Below are 27,878 nucleotides of genomic sequence, written 5' to 3'. Positions count from 1 at the left end.
CCTACAAAGTAAAGTCAAATATATCTGTGAGACTAAAGGCTAAAATATTAAGACTAGATTGAGTTGACTTGGATCGAGAGTATGACAAGCCTAGATCCAAGTCAAATCTTTATAAAATATGGTTTAATTGAGGGACAAATATCTTAAGATCTCATAGGTTTCGGCATTGTACTTGACATACTAGTATTTGTGAGGGAGATCAAGGGTTTTAACTGCTGATTTTTGACCCAAAAAACCCAAACCCACCTCAACCCAAACCCATTGTGAATTGCTTCAATGGTTTGAAGCCATACTCTAGTCCGTACATATAGCTCGACATGTTCCTCGACAAAAGCTTCACAGAAAGAAGTGATATAACTTCTGCTATAACATCTAGCAAACTTGTTTTCAATCAGGCATGCAAGCACTTCGAATGTACCAATTAAAGGAAAGAAAATGAGTTTATTTTATTTTTTAATTTTCCACCATGCATTCTGTCATTAATTGGTTCTTCAATTTCTCTTTTCAGGAAAGGTCACTTCAGCTAGAGCTAAGGTGTTCTTTTTTTTGTGCTTTGTAATCGTGCCAGGCACGCTTCCTGAAATTCATTAAATAAAGCATAGTGTCTACAAAATTGCAATTTACTAATATTTTGTAGATATGAGAGAGAGAGAGAGAGAGAGAGAGAGAGAGATTTCCTTTAATAGGGGATAATACTAGCACTTATGAACATAGTCAACATTGTTCGTCTTCGCTAGTATCGATATTAATGAGAGCCTTCTTGGTCTTTGCTCTCTTGGTCGGTCTGTGTTGGATACTGTCCCCTTCCTTTACAGAGCCATTGGGTACCTCTGTTTCTACATACTGTCGGATACAATCAAGAATCCTTTCACCATATTTCTCTGTCTTCGTCTTTCCAATAAGCTTCTCCAACTGCAAATTAATGATTATAAGGTTCATGATTTAAACAAATTTTCCATGATTCATTATTCAAAACCAATTTAAAATTCATCTCCAAAACCATTTTATTCACATTGAAAAACTAGTTGCAAACACAGTATTGCACAAAAATATTGTAACAACAAAGAAATCCACCAATCAAGCAAATAAAAGAATAATTGATAGAATGAAATTTACTGCAATTGCATAAAAACTAAAAAAAATGACAACAATAATAATGCAGCATATTTGAAGGGAGTAGTATTCGATGTGCGCATAAGGAGAGTCAGATCATCTGGGACAGGCTAATATTGTAAAAACTAAAAAGCAAGGCCATCTTACGAGTAAAGTAAACAATTCACTTCTCATCATTTTTCTCAATCCTATATCCACATGGGGGAGCATGCATGTTAGTATACATGCATCACTAAATTCGTATGAGAAACTTACAAGCCCTTCAAATTGAATCATCAGAATTACCATTTTAATACATGCATGAATGCATATTTGTACTTTACCTGCTCTAAGGAATCTGGCCTCTCAGTGCTGAGCGTGCTAATTTGTTGCGTGGACAAAACCGCATGAGGAAATATTCCTCCATGACATGAAGAGAGCTCCTTCCGAAAATCGTCAAGCTTTAATTCGAGGCCAGCCAAGTGTTTGCATTTCACCGCTTTTATATTTGTTCTACTTCCTCTTGAGTTGACAGAAATTTCAAGCTTAACCATCTTTTTCCCTGTAAAATAAATTTATTCACACACAATAACATTAAAATAAGGGACAGCCAAATTTCACCTGGAAAGTCCTAATTCCATTAAAAATCTAGAACAAAAAAAGAGTCCATAAGTATAATGAAACAACAATCAATCAATCAATCTCTCTCTCTCTCTCTCTCTCCATTGCGTCCCACATACAACAGGAGCACCTCTATATCCACCCTGATCCCCACTCATATAGATATGGGATATCAATATCAAGACAGTATCAATGATTCACTGAAATATTCTCTTGCCTTGTACTAATTGCTTCCACAGAGGTCCAATAGTAACATAGGCATTTGTGGAATAGGCTGTATGCTGAAATTCTTCTTTCTACAAAACAAAAAGTATTGTGCAATATTTAAGTAACATGCAATAACAGATACAGCTTTAAAGGTAAGCAAAAGAAACAACCATAACAACAATGAAGATCAAATGCTGCAGATAATAGAAGCAAACTTGAAAAATTATATACACTCAAAAAGATATTGGCACAAGAAAAGCTTTATCTGAATGCAATAGAACTCGCAGTTCAGATTGCAAGTGTTTCAAAAATGTTGGTTCAGCAGATAATTTTTATGTGCTTGAGAGAGAGGACTTCTCTAATTTTTATGTACTTGAGAGAGAGGTCATCCTCCTCTAAACTTGGCACAACTTAATTATAAAGCAATGCCAAAATAAGTGAGATAAATCAAGCAAAAGCTGTAATTGCTAGTACAGCATCTTATTAAGAGAATTGCAGTCCTTCACAGTGAGAAAAAGATGAACCATAAGTTGCTACAAAAACTCACAAGGCACACAAAGTGAAATGACAACAAACAACATGTTAATCTCATCCTACTATTGCCAGTGCTCCAACAAGTGGTTTTTAAAATAATAAGATAGCCTTGATTGAAAATTTAAATATCTCACCAAAACTCGATCTAAAACAAGCTGCACAATCAGTTGCTCCAGTTCCTCTCTCTTTAGATCAGGAATTGTAGGAGTTGCACCACCTGAATGATCAAATGTTCCAGTAGCACTTTAGCTTCCCTTCATGGCTAGGGCTAGTACATTTATAAGTAAAATGAAAAAATAAATGCAATGCAATGGGAGGTCACATAATTCCACGACCCAATCTAAAGCAATAGGAGATAACATAGCTATATTTATATAAAACTATCGAATAAACCCAATCTAAAGCAATAGGAGGTAACATAGCTTTATTTATATAAAACTATGGTACTTTTATTCTTACAGAAGTATAAATAAAAAATGTCTTTTTCTTCTTGTTTTTCCACGCCCTCCAGAATGATCATTGTTGCCCAATATGGCCTAAAATTGGAGGAAAAGCATGAAAACTCTCATCCCTTATAAAGCTAAAGCACGTCTCAGATACATGATTAGATTTATCCCTCAATACTAGCAATTTGATGACATAACCAAAGAATTCAAATATATGACCATGCATACATAAAGACCATTTCCAAGTATTTCTGCAGGGATAAGGGAAGATAAAGGGCTGCATAGCCTTAATAACATGTAGCAGGTGGCTTGCACTTGATTCCTACCAGAAATTGTCACTTAAATCATCCTATCAGAAATTGCAGGTATTTCATTTGTATTCTTTATCAACACAAAGTCCATTCCCAGCTGAATCTTAAGCCTACAGGCTTTTTTTCTTTTTGGGTGGGGGGGGCGGCGAGGATTTAGGAATTCACATAGCACACCCTCCCTCGAGAAAAGGAGTCAAAAGACACCACACAATTATACTGTGTTTCTCTCTCCTCTTGGAGAGAGGGAAGGGTTACAAGAGATCTAGAAAGTGTGTGCAGAAAAGCTCAACAAGGCCAAGTTGTTTCAATAGAATCTGTGTATGTGGCTCAATTATACTCTCTCTCCTGTCGGCACGTGTTAGAAAGTCACGCCCATGGACAATCAAAGGCCCAGTAATTTTTCCACATACCCGAAGACATTGACAAATGAACTACTAAACAATCATAATATATATCAATTGACTGAAACACAATAAAAGCCACAAGCCAAGAAATTTAAACATCATACGAACATGTTAAACCAAAAGTGAGAAAGAGAAACAAAGGAAAAGGGAAAGCCACAACCCTTAGAGATTAAGGACATAAAAAATAGAAAAAAAATATATACATATTCTAAATAGACAAAGGTGAAGGAATGAAAAATTGGTGCTTTTGAAAGAGGGTATTCCCGAGAAGACCAAAATCCTGATAGGTTTACTGCCTAATTCTGATTGCTACAGTTCAAAAACATGGCAAAATCTCAAATCAATTTTAGTAGAAAGGGCCTGCAACTACCATCAGCACAATGAAATCGAAGAAAAACTCTAATTTCCATACTGCTATCATCATCATCTCCAAAAAGAGTGTATACAGCACACATTCGATGGGATGTGACTTATGTTGCAGAGAGGGGACTGGATTTTAGGTTTACTCCTCCATTTTTTAGAGAAAGCACTTCATTGTAAGGTTGGACAAAAAATTATGAAAAAATTGACTGTGAAAATGTATAGAGGGGGTTGGATGTAGGCTAAGTGGGCTGTGGCAAACTGTACGAGTTCTAGATGTGAGGTGTTTTTTGCCACCTTAATTTGAAGAGGAGTACCATGTAACTTACCTTTTCCTTTAGTCTATAATTTACATAACTAAATTTGAAATCTTCCACTGGAAATCCAATTTCTATAAAACTTTTTTTTTTCCCCACTACTAGTTTATACGATACGAAGTCAATTCCCAGCTCAATCTTAAGCCTACAATTAACAACATGCTCAGAAACTTACATATTGAAGAAAAAACTGAAAAGCTTCAAAGGATATCTCATGCATGAATAAATTTCTTTACAATTTTCTATGAAAGCTGTTCAACCGAAGCTTATATCTACCTCAAAATCGTTGTCAATAGACAGTCTCTCAAGACTGAACAAAAATATCAACATCAGTTTCAGCTCATATGAGGAGTTTTTACTCCTAGAAGAAATTAACATAACCTTGAAGAAAACTATTTAGGAAAAGACCCTGTAGTGTATGCCACCACATAATCCGTTTCTGACAGGAATACTATTCTACAAAAGAGGACATAAAAATTTATCTTCCTTTTGACCTTTCTAAAATTCTTCCAAAATTGATGTCTTGCTGAGCAATTTAAGAAACAATGGAAAGAATCAGTACTTTCCTTTGACAAACAATAATGGAAAAATCCAACGAATTATGGAGAACTACAGTCCGTCCGGGTCATGATTGGCAGAAAAGTAACTGATGATGATTGCGAATGACTAGGACCTACCATAAAAGACATGCCCCCATTGGTCAGAACCACACTGTTGTCTCCAACATCAATCATTTTAACAGGTGGTGGTGACCTCAATTGATTATGGTTTTAATAGCCTATGGTGTTAGGTTTACTAATTTCCCCAAAATAAATTCATAAAAAATATCGAAGAAAAGTAATTAGAACCTCCAAATCCAAAGAAATTTACCTGAACCCCTAGAGTTGACCTTCAACTTATCCACCAATTGCAACATGGTAGCCCTTTGGTCATTCTCTTGCATCTCCTTCAGTAATGAGACAATGATTTTTGCTTGGGCTGTAGCAATTGTCCATATCAAACTTCACTATTATTTAAGACTTTAAAAAAAGGAAAATGTAAAGATCAATTATTGGAGCACAAATACATAAATCCAGTTGAACCAACATAAGGTAATTAATATTGAAAAATAAACAAAAGTTACTAAACAAAGAAACTGCAATAAATAGAACTTGGATTTCAGATATCAGAACGCAGGTTCAAACAAAGCTGTGGCTCATAATCCTATCTTCATTTTCAAATAACCCATTCTTCAGATACATAATGACTCGAACAGAGAATGTTGCTTCCTTATTCAGTTATTGTATATTAGTGTAACAAGATTTTCTTGATTAATATAGCCTAAAGGTCACCAAAACCATCATCCAAGAGTAAACTAGTTCTCAGATATCGAGGGAAATTTGTCTAAAAAGCATTGCTTCTTTAAATTTTTACTATTTTTAGTGAGATTTCAGATGCAGTTCAGGGAAAAGAAGGAAAGCTTAGCTGCAAAACAAAAACGAGACAGAATTATGAATAACCATAAAGGGTGTGTCTACTCATTGGAGCCTTTGGCATGAAAATCAAAAGGTCCAAGTGCTTGAGCAGTGGTAAGCTTTTGCTAAAGAAGCAACGGAATGGTACCACTTCATTCTAGTATCTGTTCATAGAAATGAGGGGGAGCAATCCTGGTTATGTACTTGAAAACATGTCACCATGAAAGAAAATGATATTGGAGACTGCACAGAAAGAATTACATGAGTATCATATAGTGAGACATCTCCTCGTGGATTTCTCTGGATTCTGCATGCAGAAATCCTTTTGGATGGGTTATCCAGATGGATTTCATGGCCTGGGAAGGAGTAAATTTTTGGCAATGCACTTAAATCATATGTTCCTTTAAATGAATGTAAAACCAAGCCCTCATTTAACTTTGGAATGAAAACGTTGGCCTGGGTGTTTAGGGTAGCAGAGCCCACAACGTGACCTCAAGGATTCCATTTCTACCCCATTAACAAGTCAATACACACACGACTTCTTTCGAACTCCACCGAAATTTGGCAACTCCAACATGGTGGAAAGATCCAAGAGGGGAGAAAGATGATTTATGTGAAATGGTGCTACAACACCACACGTTTTTACTTAAAATGAAAAATGATATAAAAGACATGTTTAAATTTACACATGACATTGACATTCATGCCTCATGAGATGTGCCCATGCATTCAGAGTGCCACCGATATCTTTATTTTTCCTTTTTCTTTTTTGTAGGATACTACTGGTTGTTGTATATGGAACAATTAACTTTTAAGGAACGTACAAGTGAACAGCTGAGGCCATTGACTAGAGATTGCATGGTCTGAAAAAGGGAAGAATGTAGGAATTGGAAAGTAAAATAAATGTGTGCTTTAGAAACCTAAGATCACATCCAAAGCATACGCTCCAGAGTGAGGGAAATTAACAAACCAATAAAGAAGTGTACTCAAATCCAATGGATCAATGGACTATGGAAAAAATATAGCCCAGTGAGTCATCAATGTCCAGTATAAAGATAGAGGATGATGGTGTGTGAGACCCACCAGAACAGGACAGGACCCCAATGACAGGTCCTGCTCTCCCTTCATTACCTTTGCATTCAACATTTCATTGGACATAGATGACCCAAAAGGATTATGCATTCTTTAGGCCATCACAGAAGATATAGAAAAGCTAGTGAAGCTCCATTGTAACAAGAAGAGAGTTCATAAATGATGAAACCATTGGAAGAAACTCCATATAAATAGAAACATAAAACATAAGACAAAGTTAACTGGAACATCAAGATGGAGTAGAAATCGGCAACAACATAAAAAAGGAGAAAACTATGTAACAAAGCCAAAGAATCTGGATCATACTAGAGGCATCCACTTCCTTAGTCTCAGTTGGATGAGCACAGTTGTCACACATCCCTGAAAAGAAAATACAATAACCAATGGAGAATTATTCAATAAATTCAGAAACTTCCTGTATCCCTTCACACGTGCACACAGGCATGCACATATACATGCACAAACACACAATGAAAACAAACATCCAAAAGATGAAAGCATTAATAAAAAGATTCACCATTGCAATCTTGTAAAGGCTCTCCAAAATGGTGAAAGAAAGCATTCCGCCGGCAGCTTCTTTTAGACTGGAATTTGCAAAAAAAAGCACAAAAGGAATTCTAATATTAATAAGACAACAATGTTTATTACTACAAGTACATAAATAAGTTTCATGATTCATTAGGGAAATTTAAGCATGGCATCCTTAAATGAGTCATTTGAATATTTACACTAACAAGAAAAGAAGATCATCATTCTCAACTAAGGCCAATAAAGAAATATTTGCATGTAAATATAAAAAGGTAATGCTATTGTACAACTTGAACAAAACATTTTCATGTTTGACCACTCTGCATTTACCTGGCAAAAACGGACTATATCATAGAGATTTTGCAATCCTGAGTTCTCATAAAAGACCATTGAGCTCTGGTCATAGTCATAACAAAGAGAAAGGATCTCAAAACCAATCACAAGAAAGGAATGGTACCTAAAATATTTAAAAGCCCACATAATTTTCCTGATATTACCTGCCTGGGAACATCGCCAGGCCTGAAAAACAATAAACAATCTGCAGGAAGGCCATCACGTCCAGCTCGGCCACTTTCCTGGAATTAGAACTCATTCAACAATAAGGAATTCAGATGAAGGGAAAGCCCATGGAACAAAGTGGGATAATAATGATTACCTGGTAATATGTCTCCATAGATTTGCTTAAGCTATGATGAATGACAAACCTAACTGAGCATCATTAAAACACTTCATTACTAATACATATACTACAATATCTGAAAAGAAAACAAGAAATTAACAAACCATTACTCAATAAAGAAATATTTCTGAAGATTAACATATTGCTGAATAAACTGATAATAAGTCAATTTATAGCGATGGGCATACCGTTCAACAAATCAAATTCAAGTGTGACCCATAGAACAAAAAAAAAAAACTAATTAGTGATAATGAAAAAAATGGCCATCAAATGATTTCTGTCATTTCAAGTGATTGTGCAAGATAATAAACAAGTTGATGGAAAATGAGGACTGGTTCATGATGTGATACTAGCCTTGAAGAAAAAAGCCAATGCTCACCATCCGGTTTGTTGATTCCCATACCAAATGCCACCTGCAAGAATGTAAAGCCATTAAAAGGAAGAACCAATATGAGAAACTATACATGAGGAGAAAGAATTAGAGCATACCGTGCCCACAATGACCTGAATACGGTTATTGCTCCAACTGAACATCCACAATAACCTAGACTTAGCATTTGAAATCCAAAAAATCTAACAAAAAAGAAATGAGTGCAGAACTGTAGTGACAATCTCAGAAAGATCAGAAGAGTATTTCCAAAAAAACCAAAAGGTTCAAAGATTTTCCATCAGTGATTATTTTCAAGAATAAATCAGTACCATATGGCCAGTCAGTCACAAATTTACCAATCCCAATCACTTTGAATTTCGAAACAGACTGATGAACAGACACATGAACACAGAACAAAATATCTTTACCATGCAAAATTGTAGCTCTTCTTAGGCCGAAAGAAAAACTGTTGTAGGTATCATCAATGTAGTAAAAAGCAGCCAGCCTCAGTACCTAGGCAGCTGCCTCAAGGTGGGACTGGAGCCAACCCTCCTGAAACAATGAGGCAGCCGCCTCAAGGCAGAAAATGCCCTTAGGTGAAGGTTGAAATTGTCAATAAAAAAATGTAAGTGTTCATGGGAGAAATGTTTGGGTTATATGGCCACTTAAAGGTTTTATGAGAGCATGTAAAACGATGACTATAGTGATGTGATAACTCAAGTGGGAGTAGGGTCTAGCGAGACCAAAAGATTACGGTCTGGAAGAACCAAAGGAGGCATTTTTAATGCTATGACTCACTTATGTTTCAACGATCTAGCCCGGGGTTGACGTCTAAAACCCTTAGCCCTGGACATAAAGCACAACTGTGGAGGGTTTGTAGGATCATCCCTTAATGAGGTCAGAGAGATGTCCAAGGTAGTTGGCCAAGGGACTATGTAACCCCTGTGTGCGATTAACGCGCTTGGAGGGACATGGGCCAAAATCCTCATCATTGCTATTGCACAGTATTTACATTAGATAGTCATCCGAAAAGCAGCCTAGTGGGCCATGTTGTGTACATATGCAGAAAAAATAACCCCCTACACCATTGTGATAGTGCACGAATGTCCTATGGGACTTGGACTTGTCCTCAAGGGGAACCTGAAATCCATGGACTAGAATCGTGTTCCTTTCATTTATTGGCTGACTTTGATGGGCAGATCATGAACCCCTATAAAGGACTACGAGTAATGGGTTCCATTGGGTCAGTTTGAGAAGATGATTGTGGTTCATGTTACAAGTATAGATGGAGTGCCTCGATCACTTCGCTTGATCCTTGACCCAATGGATCGAATTCCCAATGAATTATATTTAAATATGTTTTCTTTGAATTATAGAATATTAAAATAAATTTTTAAAATGCTTTGTATATTTTATTTATCAAAGAGAATTTTTATATAGCTAAAAATTGATTTTCCAGGCTTCTGCTAATACAAAGCTATTTTAAAAATATCAAATGATTTTTAAAAATTATTTTCTTAATTTTAAAACTATTAGGGGTGTGTGGGGGACTATTTGGAATAGGATCCACCATGTGGAGGCCCACTTTGGTGGGGCATGGAGTCCATAGGGGACCCACATAACCTCCAAGCTTCACCTCTTTTATTCTCTCTCTCTTTAACTTGTGGCACAGGGCTTTAGAAGAACGCCAAGATTTGAAAAATATTTAAAAAACATTTGATTGAGAGAAACCAAGGATTTGATTGAGTAATTTTATGGTAAGTTGTTCCATAACTGAGATTTTTGGAAACTACATCATATTCTGCTAAAATCTAATATTTAATGGGAAAGGGTCAAGGAAACTGAGGGATAATGGTTGCAGAACCTTCTCTTTTAACCATGATGGCTGATTTAAGGAACACAAGTCTCCTTAGATTGACGGTCAAGATTAAGTCTCAATAAGATAACAAACCTTAGACCTCAAAAACCCTAGATCGCAACTATAAATACCCCCTTTGGGGTGGCCTCTACACATCATCTCTCTCTAGACCTCTCTTTTCTCTCTCCTAGAGTGGCATGCCACTCTGTCTCGTCTCTATTTTCTCTCTCATCTCTCTCTAGGCTAGGAAAGAGAAAGGGGTGTCATGCCCCAACCTAAGCTCAAAGGGTGGCATGCCCCATGCTATAGACTTACGCTTGTAGAGAGTAAGCCCAATCCCACTTAAAAATGTTCATGCTCTCATATTTTAGATTAGGGTTTGCCTATTGTATGAGACAAAGTGAAAAGACCTCTATCTTGTGCCATCGGTGTGGCAATCTGGAGTGGGGTGTAACAAGTCTTTGAGGGTACCCTAGGCAAAATAATCTAGTATTTTATGGTTCCATGTTTCCCATTTCATGCTTATGTATTGTATCCTGATTTTGGTTGACAATTTTTTTTTTTTATTATGGCATGCAAGTGAAGATCCTAAATTGTATTAGAGTTTTAATTACTATGAATTAAAGATGTATTTTGGACATCTTTAAGTATTCTAGCCAGTATGAATAAAATAAAGTTGAGAAATATTTTAACTGAATATACTTGGTTAAATCATATTGTCCACCTTTCAAGGAAACAAGGCTCAGGGGTGCATTCCAACCCCTAGGCTTCTTAAATCCCCGTTCTAGAACATAAACTTAGAATTAAACTTTTTTCAAATATTTTATGTAGTTTTCTACTTTAGCACTTGTGTTTGCAGACATGAAGTCGTCATCAACCTTTTTCCTTCTTTTTTTTGTGAGAATGTTAACATTGTATTGAAGGTAAAAAACATACAAAATGTTACAAAATTGAACAAGAAAAAAAAGATTTTGATCCCAAAGGAATGGAGACTATATACATCCAAAAAATAAGGCTCCCCTTAGGAGAGCCATATACAAAATAGGGAGGTCGGGCTGGACACTCCATCAGTTTGAAATGATGACTGAGGCTGCAAAAAATTACTCAGTCATTTGAGTGTCAGCACCTTCCTTGGCGAGAGTGTCTGCGTGTGAATTACTAACGGATAAAATGTGTTTGCCGTCATCAACCATTAGCCTTGCCAAAGTGGTATTTAAATCCTTGATGTGTGCTATTATCTATGGTTGTTTATTCTTATTAGGTTATTTGCATGGTCATGAAATGTCACTATTCACTATTACGTTGTGTGCTCACAAACAATCTCACAACGTCATCGACATAAATAATGACATATTGCAACACAAAACTAGCAATATACATAAAATTTAATGTTCTAGTTGAAGAAAAGCTACGAAATAAATTTTTTCCAAAAGTCTATTATTTTCATGGATTTGTTAAAACAGTGAAAATTCTCAACAAAGGTATGTGCGAAATGGCAATCGGTAACTGCAGAGCCCCCATGAAAAAGCATCCCCTTCATGGATGCAAAAATGAATCTTTTCCCCCTCCTTTTTTGCAAAGCCAGCACCATTAGAAGACTGGGAATTGGTGCATAGCAGGCAGCAGACTCCTACATTACCCTTGGCATACACTACATGTTTTCATCATCTGCCTAGGCATATTTGTCAATACATCAGGTGTGGTTAAAACAAATCACATAGAATGAAACATTTTGCTTTTCATCACTATCCATCCCAAAATTTCAAGCATCAGTGTCATTTAGACTTTAAATTTTTGTTGAGCTATCCCACTTCCTATTAAATATTCATGTTTGACGTTCGTAGAGAGTTACTTTCTGATTCTCTTTCCAATCTTGTAGTGACCAAATTATTCTTTCAGCTTTAGCCTCCTGGGTAATTGCAGAAAACTTGTTTTGTGACCTAGCTATAGCCTCCTGGGTTCGAGGTTTGGACCTAGATATAGTCATCCTGAATGATAAATGCAAGGACCCTGTTAGAAGTTGATTATTCTGCTGATGTTGGGGCCCTTGTCCTAGGTAAACATAGCACAGAGAACTTCATACATGTGTTCCCCGGCTGGACTCATATAAAGCCAAACTACTAATGCATCACCAGCAATATAAACAATCGAGATACATACTCAAAAGGAAACTTTCATCTCCTAATGGTCCCAGCAAAGGAAGTTACCTTTCAGTGAGATTATCATTTATAACATGGAAAAATATTCCACACCCCATAATAAAGCCATTGATCAAGTAAGACCCAAATCTCGTGCAGTATTGTCTCAAAAAATGCTTCAAATAACCATTCTTAGACTAAAGACTGCCCAAAACAGTAGATTTAGGACACCAAAATGTGACCTAAATTATGATAAAAAATGCACACAGAGACTTTCATTTTTGAATTGGCAGACAAGATATCATAAAGACCCTTTTCCTATTGAGTAGCATGTGTCATAAGGTAAATTAGATAATATCATAGAGAGCCTTACCGTAGATGGACACGTTCACGCTCATTAGCATCCATATCTGCATGATAATGATCAGCCAATATCCCCCGTTCGCGTAATTCCTTGGCAACCTAAAACCCATATATTTTGTGGTTAAGTTAGAACCCACAAATCATTGCTGAAATCCGGATCCCTGAAGTCCAGAAAAGGGCTCTACAAACTAATCACAAACAAGCCATGCTTCAATGTATTTTCATAGTATAATTGCAGCAGAAGGTTATAATCTGTGAATAGTGCCATAGAAGTAATTCCATTTCCATTAAGATTACCAATTAACAATGACAAGCCACAATCAAGCTACATAGAATTCTGTCTTTTTCTGGAGATATGAGAATACCAATTATCGTTACACCATCTAGATGATCCAAATTTACTCTAGATAGAAGATTGGGAAGGAACTGAGAGTCTGCGTAACACCTATTTGGGCTTAACCCCATGCAAAGCCAGACCCCCAAAATTATCATGAGACGGGGTAATATTGAGAGTGGGGAGAAAACTGATCTCACAGAAAACTAGATACCTGTCACTTGGAGGGGGAGTGACCATGATAAAATCTTGCATGGCTAATTTCCTAATATATGGGATGTTTTCTATCCTGATGCTCATGTCAGTTATAAACAATATAAAATATCACATGAACCCTTATATGGATTAATGGAATGGGGTACAAGAGAAGAAAAAGCTTCATCAGGTCAGATGGGCATCAGTTTTCCTTCCTAAAAGTAAGGATGCTCTGGGGATAAGACAAATCAAGGAAAACAAGGAAACTCTTCTGGGTAAGTGGTGGTGGAGGTTTCAAAATCCATCTTTCAAGCAATGGAAGAAAGTAGTCGAGGGGATATAGATGCTACATGTGGTTCATCAAATATCACCTGAAAATAAAGCAAGTGTCTGGGATTTGGAAAGGACTCAACAACATTCAGCGCAAGTTTATGAGTCAACTGAATCCAGGTCGGAAATGGGAGAACAACCAGGTTGTAGGGAAATATCTGGCTGAATAATGGGCCGTTAAGGATAGACACCTAAGCATAATCACAATAGCAGACAAAACCTATGGAGACTGTACAAGAATTCATTCAAGGCCAATGGAGAAGGACTAGTTAGGCCCCAAAACTATGAAGAAATCTACTAGAGTTGTTCTTCCTCTTTTTGTGCTTAACTTCAATCCAATCCTCTTTATCACACGTTAATGGTTGTCTTAGGTCCCTCCTCTGGGTTTTACAGGACCCATTGAATACCTTGTGAGCAAGGCCATTTGCCGTCTCCTTTTCTACCTTGAACATCACCACCATAAACTCTTCATTCTTTACTGTTGACACAATATTATCCGAAATCCTAAGTGATAACTCCTAGATTTTATGGTGCATGAGATGCAAGGTGTAAGAGTTCAAAATAGTCGTACATAGCAATCATGTGAAGCTTACCTAGACCCTTTCCCTCAGGCAACATAACTACTTATGTAAATATTCTCTGTTCAGAAATTTGAGATCCACATTAGAATCATGAGATGAGTATTTTGAAAGGAGAGGTATCTGGTGTCACTAACATCTGCGCCATCCAAAGCATCATCATCATCATCATCTGTTATCCCAACTATTTGGGGTCCACTACATGAATCATGTTCTGCCATTCCGCTCTATCAAGGGCCATATCCCCAGTCAGACCATAAATCATCATATTTTTTTTCATTACTTCCATCGTTGTCTTTTGGCGCTTTCCCCTTGTCATTTTAGAGCTGTCCACCAGAACGAAATCAGACCTCCGAGCTAGTGTTGTTATAGGTTGAAGCTGCATGTGACTAGACCACCTAAGTCTACTTTCCCTAATTTTATCGCCTATTGGGGCTACTCCTAAGTTACCTCAAATGTATTCATTTAGAATTCTATCCTTCCTCATCTTCCCAATCATCCATCTCAACATCCTACTCTTAGCTATGCTCATTCTATGAATATGTTGTTTCTTGACTGCTCAACATTCCATCCCATAAGGCATCGCTAGTCTTAAAGCCGTTCTATAAACTTTTGCTTCAGTTTCATTGATATGCAATAATCATATAAGACTCCAGAAGCACATCTCCACTTCATCCACCTAGCTCTAATTCTATAAGTAACATCTTCTGTAGTTTCTCCTTTCTCATGAATTATTGACCCAATGTATCGAAAATAATCTCTTTTATGCATGTCTTGGCCATCAATCTTAACTAATTCCTCGTTTATGCTCATATTAGTACTAAACTTGTATGTTATTTATTCTGTCATAGCCCAGCTAAGTTTAAAACCTTTAGATTCTAAAGCATCCTCCAAAGTTCTAACTTTGCGTTTACGCCATCCCTAGTCTCATCAACAAAGACTATGTCAACCGCAAACAACATATACCATGGGTCCTTATTTTGTTGATGCCTAGTTAACTTGTCCACAATTAAAGTAAAGAGATATGGGCTCAACGTTGACCCCTAATGTAGACCTACTATCACTAAAAACTCTTATCTCTTCACTAGTTGTCCTCATATTAGTTATCGCTTCCTCATAAATATCCCTAACCATGTTAATTATCCTCTTGAGACTCTTTTCTTTAACCAGCACCCATGAATTATCTCTCTAAGTACCCTACCACATGCTTTCTCTAAATCAATAAAGACCATGTGGAGGTCTTCTCTTCTCTGTAAACTTCTCAATATTTTGCATAAGTAGGAAAATAGGCTCAATGGTTGACCTCCTTAGCATAAATCCAAACTAATTTTCTAATACACTTGTTTCATGTCTTAGTCATTCCTGAATCACTCTCTCCCATAGTTTCATAGTGTAACTCATAAGTTTGAGCACTCCATCATTATTGATCCCAAACTTGGATGAGAAAGGAGGAATTAGGTTGGCAGCCAGTAGAAAATTTTTGCCACGTCCCTATCTGTTTTTTCGAAGGAGTTAACAATTGTATTACTATTAAAGAGGGGTATACATAAGTAAATGTCGAAAGTACCCATAGGCCGGGTCTCTCAACCAATAAATAGGCCACTTAACAATAGCTCTTGTACAAAAAATAAGGGGCTTATAGGAGATGCCAAATTACAAGAGATGTAAACAAAAGGGAAAAAGATGCACCCGCAGAGGTCCAAAGAAAAAAAGGAGATGGACCAGTGACTTAAAGATAATCGAAGCAGCTCATCAAAGACGTGGCGGTTATGCGGGGTCTTCGGCTTGGGCCCTTACACCGTCCTTAGCCAGTTAGTATGCCGAGGCATTTGTCGTCCTCTATATATGCATCCAAAAGACCGCTCTATCCCTGTAAGTATCCGCAATTCATCAAAAATTGAGGTGAGGTACCAAGGAGGGGGTGCATTTCCAGAAGCCCAAGAGATTATGTTTTTGGCGTCTCCCTCGACGAACAAATGTGATCCCCATGATTGGTCGAACCGCTTTAGGCCCAAAAAGAATGCCATAGACTCTGCAAGGTAAGAGTTTGCGTGGTCTAAGTCCTCTGAGAAGGAAGCCAAAATATTGTCGTTGTGGTCTCGGAAGACTCCTCCTGCTCCAGTTGGGCATGGGTTGCCGAGGGACCATCCGTCAAAATTTAGCTGGATGATGCCTTCCGACGGAGGCAACGAGTTGTTAGGCTTGGGACCCGAAGGGGTTCGAGGTGGAGGATGTTTTCCCAGTCGCGAAGGAAACTTGTCGTCGAACCTCCGGCTAAGGCCTTGCGATTGGAAGCCCAAAAGATTACTAGAGAAGTAATCTTGTGGAAGAGAGCTGGAACTTCGCATTTAAGACCTCCAAAAATCTTGGAGTTTCTTTCGATCCAAAGTACCCAGATGGTTGCCACAATGGAAGCCTACCAAAGGATTTTGCCCACCTTCAGCCAATGAGTCAAAAGAAGATTTGATCAGGGCTGATAACCGGATAATTTGACTCCAGAGGTCAAGAGCAAGGTTGCAATGAATGTTGCAATGAATGAAGAGATGAGAGTTAGTCTCTTCCTCGTAAAGACACATGAAGCAGCTATTGGGAATAGGAATCCCTTTCCTTTGGAGATGGTCTACAGTGAGGGTTCTTTTAGAGCAAGCAATCCAATTGAAGACTTGCACTTTTGGTGGTGCAAAGGTAGACCAGACCTTGGATGGGACAAAAGTTGGGTTGAGGGGGAAGGTTGGAGGTTGTTGGAGTCTTTTATAGAAAGAGGCCACCGTGAATGAGCTAGAGGGGGAGGGAGTCCACACCAAGGTGTCTGTCCCCAAGAGAGCGAGGAAGGTGGAGTGTAGGGAGGCCGATAATGCAATGAAATCCTCAGTTTCCTCATCGGAAAGGGAGCTTCTGAAGGAAGGGTTCCATACCCTACGATTTCCAGAGATAACCATCTCGTCAGCAACTGTGGAGGATTTGTTGGAGGCAAGAGAGAAAAGAGAAGGGAATAGGTCCCTTAGAGGGGTGTGGCCTAACTAAAGGTCCGACCAGAAATGCACTTTAGCTCCTTCCCTAGGATGAAAACAGATGAACTGCTTGAAAAGAGATAGAGAAGTCGAGAATGACTTCCACGCGCCGGAGGCCTTGCTCGGAGATTTCCCCTCTACTGGAATTCTGTATTTGTTGCGAATGACCTGGGCCCAGAGCGAGTTGTTCTGGGTAGCCAGTCTCCCCCACCACTTCCCTAGCACGGCTATATTATGTTTCTTTAGAGTCCTAATGCCAAGTCCTCCCTAGTGTTTTGGGAGGCAGACTTTGTCCCAAAAGATAAGGTGAAATTTTTTAGACTCAGCTTCTCCAGACCAAAGAAAGTTCCTCATCAATTGGTCCAGGCGATTAGCTTCTGAGGCGGGCATATGAAATAAGGACATGAAGTGGACCGGAGAGTTAGCAAGGGTGGCTTTGATAAGCATGGTCCTACCTGTGAAAGATAGGAACCTACCTTTCCACTCTGCCAATCGCCTGTCTACCTTATCTATAATGTGAGACCACTGCCTCTTCTTAGGTTTCCCTAAGCCCAGAGGTAGACCAAGGTATGAAGTGGGGAGGTCCTCCGCTTTGCATGCCCAATTGGGAATAAGTGTTCTTGTTTCAGAATTGGAGAGGGCAACCCCAATAATTTTGGATTTTTCCATGGTCACTTTGAATCCCGTGACATACTCGACACATTTGAGAAATAACCTCAGGGTTTCTATTTCCTCCGGTGCAGCATCTAGGAATACTTAACGTATCGCCTGCATACTACAGGTGGGACACGATAGGGGCCGAGCACTACTATGAAATCCAGAAAGAAGACCCGCATGGTACAGGTGAGAAATGGATCGGCTAAACACCTCCGCTGAGATGGCTAAGAGGAAGGGAAAGAGGGGGTCCCATTGGCGAAGACCCCTCGAGGAAGGGAAGAAGCCCTTCGGAGACCTATTGATAAGAACGAAGAAGGATGGATAAGAGTAGCAACCCCTCATCCACTTCCTCCAACGAACCCCAAACCCCATTCTAGACATGGTTTCGTTCAGAATCGACCAGTCTACATGGTCGTAAACCTTCTCCAAATCTATCTTGAAGATCAGACCCGGCTTTTTGATAAGGTGTCTAAAGTGCAAGAACTCGTGTGCCACCAGGGCCCCATCCAGGATCTTCCTATCTTTGATGAAGGCACTCTGAGATGGCGAAATGGCGAGGGGAAGAACATGTTTCAGCCTAGAGGCCAAAACTTTAGAAAGGATCTTGTAGGATGAATTTACCAAACTGATTGGTGGGAAATCCTTCAATTCCTCTGCCCCTTCAATCTTCGATACAAGAGCAATGAAGGTGGCATTGATAGCCTTGTGAAGGATTCCTCGGTGGAAGAACTCCTCAAACAAACTCAGGAAGTCTGTCTTGAAGGTGTCCCAGAAAAACTTAAATGGGGCAACTGGGAAGCCATCAAGGCCAAGGGCTTTGTCTTTCCTCAGGTCCTTGATGGCTGTCGTGATCTCTGTTTCAGAGAAAGGGCGTTCCAACCACTGAACCCAATGAGTAGGAAGAGTTTGGAACTGCAAATTGCTCATTCTAGGTCTTGGGACCGATGGGGCGAAGTACAGGTTCTGGAAGAACAAGAGGATGGCTGATTCAATTTTAGGTGCTTGGTCCAAGATCCTATTGTCGACCTTAATTGTGGAGATGGAGTTGTCTCTTCTACAACAATTTGCAATAATGTGAAAAATCCCAGTATTGTGACCCCCTGATCTTAACCAGTTGACCCTAGACCTTTGGAACAAGAACAGTTCTTCCTTTTTAAGGGTGGAGAAGTAGTCCAACTTAGTTTGAGTTCTAAGGTTGGATTCAGAGATAGACAAGGGGCAAGATTCAGAGGTAGACAAGGGGCGGGATTCCTTGGTTTGGTCTAGAACTTGTATAACAGCCAACTGGGTTTGCTTGATCTGGGAGAAATTACCTGGAATAGAACTACTCCAGGTTTTAAGGGAGGCCTTAAGCTTGCAGCCTATAACCGGCCCTACTCGAGACCTGAGAGGAGAAAGAATCCCACCACATGGGAATGAGCGAAGATAGGGAGGATTCTTCTAGCCAGGCTAGTTCAAACCGAAAGGGTTTCGGGCCTCGTGGGACAGCTTGAATGTCCAGGAGAATGAGGCAGTGGTCTAAGGTTTCGGCAGTGCAAAAGTGTGTGAGCCTGAGAATTCCTCTTCCCACGTCGAGGATAACAGGAACCTATCCAATTTAGAGAGAGTCGGTTGGAAAGAGTGATCCGATCAAGTGAATAGGTTTCACTGGAGGCGTACATCCAAAAGTTCATTGCTAGAGATGAAGTCCGAGAAGTCCAACATTCCTTGGGAAATGTTCGAGTTGGAATTTCTTTCGAAGGACCATCTTGTAAGGTTGAAGTCCCCTCCAAGGCACCAAGAGGGGTGTGGGAGGGTGGCTACAAAGTCTAGTTCTGCCCAAAGCTGAGGTCTGAGAGCCAGTGTAAGGGCCTATTAAATATTTCAAAAAAATATTCATGATAGGGATGTACTCTCGATCTAAAGAACCCTACTTAAGTGCTCGGGGGCCTGGATTATTAACCAAGTGGAGACCAGTCCTATATAATTTATATTCATCCCAATGAAGTTGGGATCAAGGTCCCCCACACATTGGGATCGAGAACCCCAGATTTCAAGGTGTATGGGCAGTGGTCCCTACCCTAGGGAGTTTCCTGCTTGTCACAATCCTGCGATCGGCAACCCAATCCCAACCACTATGCCTTAGATCAACCATCCAACTTAAAAGTGCATACAAGATCTTGGGCACTTCAAGGATTCTATAGGCAGTGTTATCCCTCCCAAGCATGGAGTTTTTTCAAAGATAGACAAACTTTAGAGAGGCCTTAATTATGCATGAATGTATTCATGTGAGTTGTCAACCTGGAGTCCTTAGGGTAGAGCTAAACTCAGGTTGGGAAAAGGCTTATGACCATATGGACTAGAGTCTAGAATTTTTGCCCATATGGATTTAGCCATGAACAGCATGGCTACATCACTAGCTGCATCTCATTGGCATACTTCTTTATTTTGATTAATGGTAACCCTCGTGGTTTTTCCTGGCCTCTAGGGGCCATGTCAAGGAGAACCACTATCCCCCTTTCTGTTCGCAACTATGGGTGAGGCCTTTAGTAAATCCATTTCAGAATTGGCTACCCCTAACCATGCTAAAGGCTTCAAACTTCTAGTAGGGGTGCCTTCATTTATCAATTACAATATGCAGACCGCACATTGATTTCTACAATGTCCACCCTCAGCAAGTAGATAATTCGAGGTTGTTCTCATGTTCAAATTTGGTACTTGTTTAAGGTCAACATGGGCAAAAATAAGTTCTTAGAAGTTGGGGTTCAAAGAGAAAACTAAGTTTTAGGGGTGGAGTTCGAAGAGACAAGTCAATTGGGATAGCAAAGAGGATTGTTTGTGGTATTTATATGGTATCTATACCTTGCCAAGCAAGTACCATGGTCTCCCATTGTGTTCAGGTAAACTGTGGAAACATCTGGGATTGTCTTAGTTGAAAGTTTTGAGTGCAGATTGTCCTTTCGGAAAGTCTATGTCCTTTCAATAGAAGTTAGAGGGACTCTTACAAAAGCAACCAGCTCCATTTTCCAGTTCTCTCTTTCTAGAATGCATGCCAATGATCAATGGGCTCAAATGCTTTATGAGATCCTTTTTAGGTCCAAGGGCCAAATGGAGAATAGAGGTTTCACCTAGTCAAAGACATCAGGGGGTTTGGGTGTTCGATGTTCAGAGGATTTGAATAAAGTTTTGCTAGGTAAATGGTTGTGGCACTTTCCAACCCATTACAATCACCTTAGTACTTCAACAGTTGATGGTCTTGATGATTCCATCTGCATGCCTAGAGGATCAGTCGGCAGTAGGGATTTGGCCGCATGGAAAGGCATCTTAACAGCAATCCCAGCCTTTTTCCGCTTCTCAGCTAAAACTGGAAATCGTATGCGACTGCTGAGAGGCCCCTGGTTGGGAGAGTCTAGGTTGGATCTTAGATTTCCAAGTCTATCTATGGTGGCTTCCAGAACTGTTCTAACTTCGAGGCTTCTGAAATCTTGGGGGGTCATACTGTTTAGGGTCTAAGATTTAGATGAAACCTTGCTGAGGATGAAACTGCAGATCTTGAGAATCTCCTCTCAATCTTCAATACCACTTTCAATCCCTGGTTGTGGCAGGCATTGGTTGATGTGAGCACCAGCCCCCTCAGGGCCCTTTACAGTGTCATCTTTCCATTAAGTTTTTCATCCTTCGAGACAATCTCAGTCCGCTGCTAGCACCACCTGGCTCGTCCCTGCAACCACGATGGTTCAAGTGTTCAATTGGCTGTTGATAAGGCCCTTAGGTTAACAAGCTACAAATGAGAGGGCTCCAGCCGGCCAACAGTTGTGTCATTTTGTAGAGGTGTGAGGAATAAGTTGCCCATATATACATTCAACAACTGCTGGCTGGGTGACAGTGGTGCTTTTACTCAAATATGTTTGGTAGCACATGTGTCACACAAGAAACCACCCAATAGTTGTTCATAGCCTTCTCCTTCCCTCTACCGTCAGCAGGAGTATTTCTGTCACGAATTGCCACTATAGCCTTGGTATGGGGTATGGGGGGTTTGATTGCAGAGAAATAGACGAACTTTAAAGAGGTATAGAGGCACAGCCTGAGGCAATCAAGGCCAGTATTGAGGTCATGGTCATTGAGTAGGCTAGAATGCACAAGGAATTCAGCGGTTGCCCAACAAGGGGTTTCCTTCTAAACTGGGAATCAGTAGGTTACCCCCAAGGTCTATCCCTAGATCCTCCCACCAGGTTGCTCTAGCGTCTGGTACCGCCAAATTCAACTTTGGTAACCCATGCAGGGTAGGTAGGGATTGGCGGCATCGTTTCAGACACATCGGCTGCCATTCTTCTCTCCTTTAGAGTCCTATAGATGTTGCTACATCAAATATGGCTGAAGCTATGGTCTCCTTGAGGGTCTCAAAATTATTGACCGAAGATGGGGTTCCACCCTGTCAGTCGAAGGGCAATCCAAGAATGTCATAAATTGGACTAATAGGTTATCTCCCTGCTCTCGAAGACTAAAACCTACATTTGAACATATATTTGATTTGAGTGCTTCCCTACAAGATTCATTTCATAGTACATGGCAAGAAGCAAATAATATAGCAAGCGCCCTTGCCAACAGGGCCCCACAACATTTGTTGCATTCACCCGTCAATTTTGGTCATGAAACTCCTGTTTTCTCCATTACATAGATATCACGTTTCTCTGGTTGTTTTTGGACCTACGTTGGCCTTCTATATGTTGGGCATCTTTATATATTAATACAATATTGTCGACTACTTATCTATCTATTCTATCGATCAAACTATCTATGTATGTGTTTGTGTGTATACATACATATATAGGAAAAAGTTTATATAAGGATGAGGCCCTAAACAATCAAATTAAGGCGCACCTCAAAAATTCACTAGAAGAAGTTGTTTCAATGCCCAAAAATCCTCAAATTGATCACCTTGACATCAAGATGTATGGACATGAGAAAAAATGGATTTCAGCCCTTAGAAATAGTGTACCTTCTGATGCATTTTTAGATAATCAGTTTTTAAGATTTTCAAGTGTTTATAGATCTGCTCAATCTACACTATTTTTAAGTTTTGGATTTTATAAATAGAGATGAAAATAAATTTTCAAGCCATCCTAAAGATTTCCAGTATTGAAACAGCATCTTTCAATACAATTTGAAGGTGCACCTTACTTGATCATTTAGGGCCTCAGCCTTATATAAACTATATATATATATATATATGTGTGTGTGTGTGTGTGTGTGTGTGTGTGTGTGTATGGAAAAAGTGTATATAAGTGCGAGGCTCTAAACAATAAAATTAAGGCACACCTCAAATATTTCACTAGAAGAGGTTGTTTTGATGCCCAAAAATCCTCAAATTGATCATCTCGACCTCAAGATACATGGACATGAGAAAAAATAGGTTACAATGTTTGGAAATAGTGCATCTTTTAATGCAATTTGGATTGTCAATTTTCAAGATTTTCAAGTGTTCATGGATCTGCTCAATCTACACTATTTTTGAAACTTAAAATTTTATAATTAGAGATGAAAATAAATTTTCAGGCCATCACAAAGATTTCCAGTACTGAAACAACAACTTTCGACACTATTTGAAAGTGCGCCCTACTTTGATTGTTTTTTTTTTTATAATATATACATATATAACTAAAAAAACATTACATGAATAGATAGAAACATCAAACTAACCTGCTCACACTCCTTTCGAGTGAAACAATAAACTATTCCAGATTCCTTATTTGGATAAGAGCCACATATAAAATCTGTGACTTCATCAATGACCACCTTTGCAGCAGATGACTTTTCTCTTACCTGAAACAGAGAAATTCCTAAATCTAAAGAATAGTACGAGATTAGAACGACAAAAATTAAAAGGCCTTTGTAATACCTCTTGTGAACCATTCGTACAAACAAAAGTTACTACTGAAAGAAAAAAGGAGTAGGAGCGGCTCTAACCCAGGTTTCCAACATAACAGCATATACCTCATAGAAAAGATTGGGTCTGTTCACTGTGCTCACAAACTTAACACATTTTGAAATATGCAACATCTCCATTAGGTCAGTTTGGACCCTTTGAGTGGCAGTTGCCTAGATTAAAAGTCACAGATCAATAAGTGGAGCAGTCATTATTCATGAAAGTTCTAATGAGACTCTGAATGAAGGGCCACTAAGTAAAACAATTACAAGAAACTAGGACTTACAGTCAGAGCAATCATTGGAACACTGGGAAACTGAGTCTTTAAAATGCTGAGATTCTTGTAATCAGGACGGAAGTCATGCCCCCATTGACTGCAGCAATGTGCCTCCTGCATAGTTACATTAATATTTCATGGTTAAGTATTGAAGATAGAGTAAGCACAGCACATCAAATATTATCTGGTAGGGTTGTTTTGTTGTCGTGGTGGTGCTGGTGGCTGTGGTTGTTATAAGTACTGCCACTACTATCTTGTCAAAAAAAATTGTTGAGTGTTGTTGTCATTGCTAATGTTGTTGTTATTATTGCAGTTATCCCAGGGATGATTTAAATAGAACGGGAAATCTTCCCCTAAAGCCTTTTTTTTTTTTGACTGATTCCCCAAAACCAGTTTCAAAAGGTAGGAAAACATAACATGTCACAGAACTTGTACTTACATCAATTGAGATAAGAGAAAGCCGGCCAGCATGATGGCATTTTTCAAGCTTAGACATGAACCTTTTGCTCTTTGATATCTTCTCTGGTGTAACATACAAAATCTTCAGCTCTCCCTCACCTTTCTCAAGGGCCTTATATATCATCTTTTCATCTTCTTTGCTAGTATTTGAAGTAAGCATGCTAGCTGGGATGCCTAAAGCAGACAGCCCCATTACCTATAGCAATATTGTTGTTGTAAGTATATTCATACTACTTTTGTGAGTGCACAAAAATTGGAATGCAAAAGAAGTAAAAGGAAGATGTAAGACTACCTGATCTTGAATAAGGGATAGCAGAGGACTGACTACAAGTGCCACTCCATTGCGAAGAATGGCTGGAAGTTGGTAACAAAGGCTTTTACCACCCCCTGCAGCCATTATCACAAGAACGTCTCTCCCACTCATGACTGCATTAATAATCTATTTACAAGAGCAAACATGTTGCATAAGAATGCAGCTCTTACATCACTGAAAGGAAATAGAATTTGACCAGAACAATCTAATTAATTAACCATTGAACTTCCATGGATCATCTTGAAGGCCTTAAAACAACACAAAAAAGAAAAACAATTGGCTGAATTAAATGAAAAGGTGAAATAGAGATGAATGACCACATTGAAAACTCAACTATCTCCACAGAAAACCACAATCTGATATATTAAAAATCCTCGGGCAATCTAATGTAAATTTATGATACTAGTCACACAACACATCCTTGAAGAAATAAGGAAACACCACGTACTACTTTCACAGTAAAAAAGTCATATAGTAATAGTCACTTATTTGAGCACTCCATAGCTAAAAAAACTCTCCCTTCCACCAAATATCCAATGCTCAATTTACGGGAAGTCCCTACAATGATGCACACGCAAAGCAGGAGTACAATTTCTGAGGTAACTAGGAATACTACTCAGCCTAGATGCAGGCTTGTCATGTGAATGCCTGAGCATGTCTAGAATTTCTCCTATATTACACATGCAAGTTGAACCACGCCGACAAACCCAAAGAGGCTGCTTGCAAAGCATTGTTTAATGGTTATACCGTGCCTCAACCAATGTATGGGCCATTGCCTTGCACCCAAAAAATGTGTAGGCTGGAATAGTGGCACTTGGAAGGTACATTGTGAAAGTGACTTCAAGGAATAGCCTCATAAGGTAGGGTTCCATTAGCATACATACTACCAATGTCCCGCTCAGACATCAAACTAGAGCAGATGAGATATCACGTAGCAAAGCCCTCACCCCCAAGAAATCCACAATACACAATGAGAACAAGTGAAATCAACCTGCCTAAGTAAGGTGCTGATCCACTTTGATGTAATGTTTATGAACGCTGAACTTCATGTGCCCCAATTCTTTTTAAAAAGTACAATGAAACTAGGGAGTACTTAAAGGTTCTAAAACCCGGCAATTGTGAATTCATCGAAGATGGCAAACAATGACAGCTAAAAGCCTAATAAAATCAAATTTGTAACTAAAGCAAGCATGTCATCGTAGCTGTATCGACCATGACTGAGCAAAAGTATCATCAACAGATGAAAGCTTTAGTGTAAGTAAAGTGGCAGTAGGACACTACAAATATGTGTTATATTCATTGTTTTAACCTCAAATTCAGTTATAAGTCTAGGCCCATATTAATTAGTCAAACATATACGATTAAAACTCCTATCTACTGAATAGATCATATAGCTTAATGTTTCTATGCATTCCAAATATGCCATTAGAAGCATCCGTTCAGACATCAACTTTTGCACATATCTGAGAGGCGATAATGATGTCACCCTGTGTACCTATTTTTTCACATAAAGATACAAACATTCATGTGTGTGTATGTGTCTCACAAGATAAAGACAAAAAAAAGTACATACATAATATCAATACCAAAGCGAGAGAAAAGATAATGAAGTAATGCATCAAACCATGCATAGATACATCCTCCATGCTCTCTCTCCATGATTCAGATTTCAAAAGTAGAACATCAAGAGAAAAACTTGCCTCGCATTGGTTTACACGGTACTCAGATATCCCAAATACATTGAAACGGATATCATCCACTTCCTTGTCCCACTCAAATGAACCTGCCCAATTTTCCACAGGGGCTGATACCTTGGCATTGGAAGGGCTCTCAGAACCTTGACATGCTTCTAATAATGCCTTCAACTCTGATTGTTTCTCATACAACTTGTCCTGCCGACTAATCAGCACCCTTATTTGGCCTGAACCAAGATAGCCCATTTATTTCAATTGTTAAAAAGTGTACCCAATAACAATTGGATGATATCGAAACAAAAAATAATTAAAAAAAATAAAAAATCATTTTGAAGGTTTTCATATATTGCAATAAAAGAGTTAAAGAAATGATTTATCAAAAAAATTATTGTTGAACACATTGTGGTTGTCACCGCCCTAGCATGATTCTCATTAAATTAAAAAGTCCTAATTTACATACAATAGTTATTATAACCAACTAAATAAATTAAGAATCAGCTCAATAACAATTAATACTCATCACAAAACCAGTTTAACAAATAAAAAACTTACATTGTGTTTATTCATTTATTGAGCTCAGAACTGCCATAGTATGAATCTTACCAAACAAAGGTCAATCTGTACATATAAAATCAAATGCAACCAACGAAATACTTATGTGACCAGCTTCATGTAAACGTAACATTAGTGATGACAATAAATACGCGTACATCCAATTCCAAAAATGAAACTATGATCTTATCATTTTCATAGAAAGATTGAAATAACAGAACAGAAAAAAAAAAATCAAATAGAACTGTAAACTATGGTTCCAACACTGGGTTGAGTGGCTCAAATGGGTTTCTTATTTGTGCGAAAAATAGTGAGTTCAGATAAGATTGTCAAATAAATCAAAAAAAAAACGTCAGTTACATTTTGTGTCGTTTAATAAATAAATGATCATTATGAATCTACGTGCTAAATTTGGATAAATTTTTTGCACGGTGAGGTTTCATGAGCTTACCTTGAACCTCCTCTAACTCTTCCTCTACATTTAGCAGCTCTGCTAAGATGTCGTCTTCCATTTCTTATAGTTCAAAGCAACAAGGGCTCCAACTCCAGTTGTTGCCGCCACTTAAAAAGGCCGAAAGGACGATTTGGTCATTCAAACAAAGGCACGTTAAGCGTTTCAAAAGGGAGAATATACACTGATCCATGTGATCATGGGAGTTATGATCATGAGTGTTATCAGTGTTCATCCATTGTTAGACAGTGATAAAGAATTGAGACCTGCCAGTTGGGTGATTCCTTGCTCAAGGGGATCCAATGCTTTTCACCGTCCATCTCTCGTGATTCGATGACTCAAAAATAT

The 27,878-nt window shown here is 38.7% G+C and overlaps 1 protein-coding gene across 7 annotated transcripts; it reads right to left on the bottom strand.

Annotated features, from left to right (window-relative positions):
• Nucleotides 1-421: 421 nt before the first annotated feature.
• On the bottom strand, nt 422-27,611 carry RECQL2 (RECQ helicase L2). 7 transcript variants are annotated; one of them, XM_088860795.1, is made up of 21 exons: nt 27,531-27,611; nt 27,080-27,145; nt 26,534-26,754; nt 24,813-24,959; nt 24,501-24,716; nt 24,071-24,175; nt 23,853-23,957; nt 23,559-23,681; nt 12,785-12,873; nt 8,535-8,571; nt 8,400-8,458; nt 8,022-8,070; nt 7,864-7,941; nt 7,697-7,762; nt 7,356-7,422; nt 7,145-7,198; nt 5,163-5,270; nt 2,589-2,671; nt 1,931-2,009; nt 1,437-1,654; nt 422-912 (listed from the first exon to the last, which is right to left on the bottom strand). In XM_088860795.1, exons 4-21 carry the CDS (start codon nt 24,942-24,944, stop codon nt 715-717), a joined length of 1,866 nt encoding a protein of 621 aa, XP_088716921.1. In that variant the 5' UTR covers nt 24,945-24,959; nt 26,534-26,754; nt 27,080-27,145; nt 27,531-27,611; the 3' UTR covers nt 422-714. The 7 variants fall into 7 exon arrangements, 5 of the variants coding, with proteins under 5 accessions (XP_088716921.1, XP_088716922.1, XP_088716920.1 ...); XM_088860796.1 differs by having other exon boundaries at nt 8,022-8,074; nt 8,425-8,458; XR_016051197.1 differs by lacking the exon at nt 27,080-27,145 and having other exon boundaries at nt 8,022-8,074.
• Nucleotides 27,612-27,878: the final 267 nt, after the last annotated feature.

The sequence above is a fragment of the Amborella trichopoda genome, chromosome 3, assembly GCF_054954075.1.
Source record: "Amborella trichopoda isolate Santa Cruz 75 chromosome 3, AtrichopodaSantaCruz75HAP2 v2.0, whole genome shotgun sequence".
Taxonomy (NCBI): Eukaryota; Viridiplantae; Streptophyta; class Magnoliopsida; order Amborellales; family Amborellaceae; genus Amborella; species Amborella trichopoda.
The sequence above is the reverse complement of the archived record's forward strand: the minus strand, read 5'-3'. Positions and strand labels throughout refer to the sequence as shown.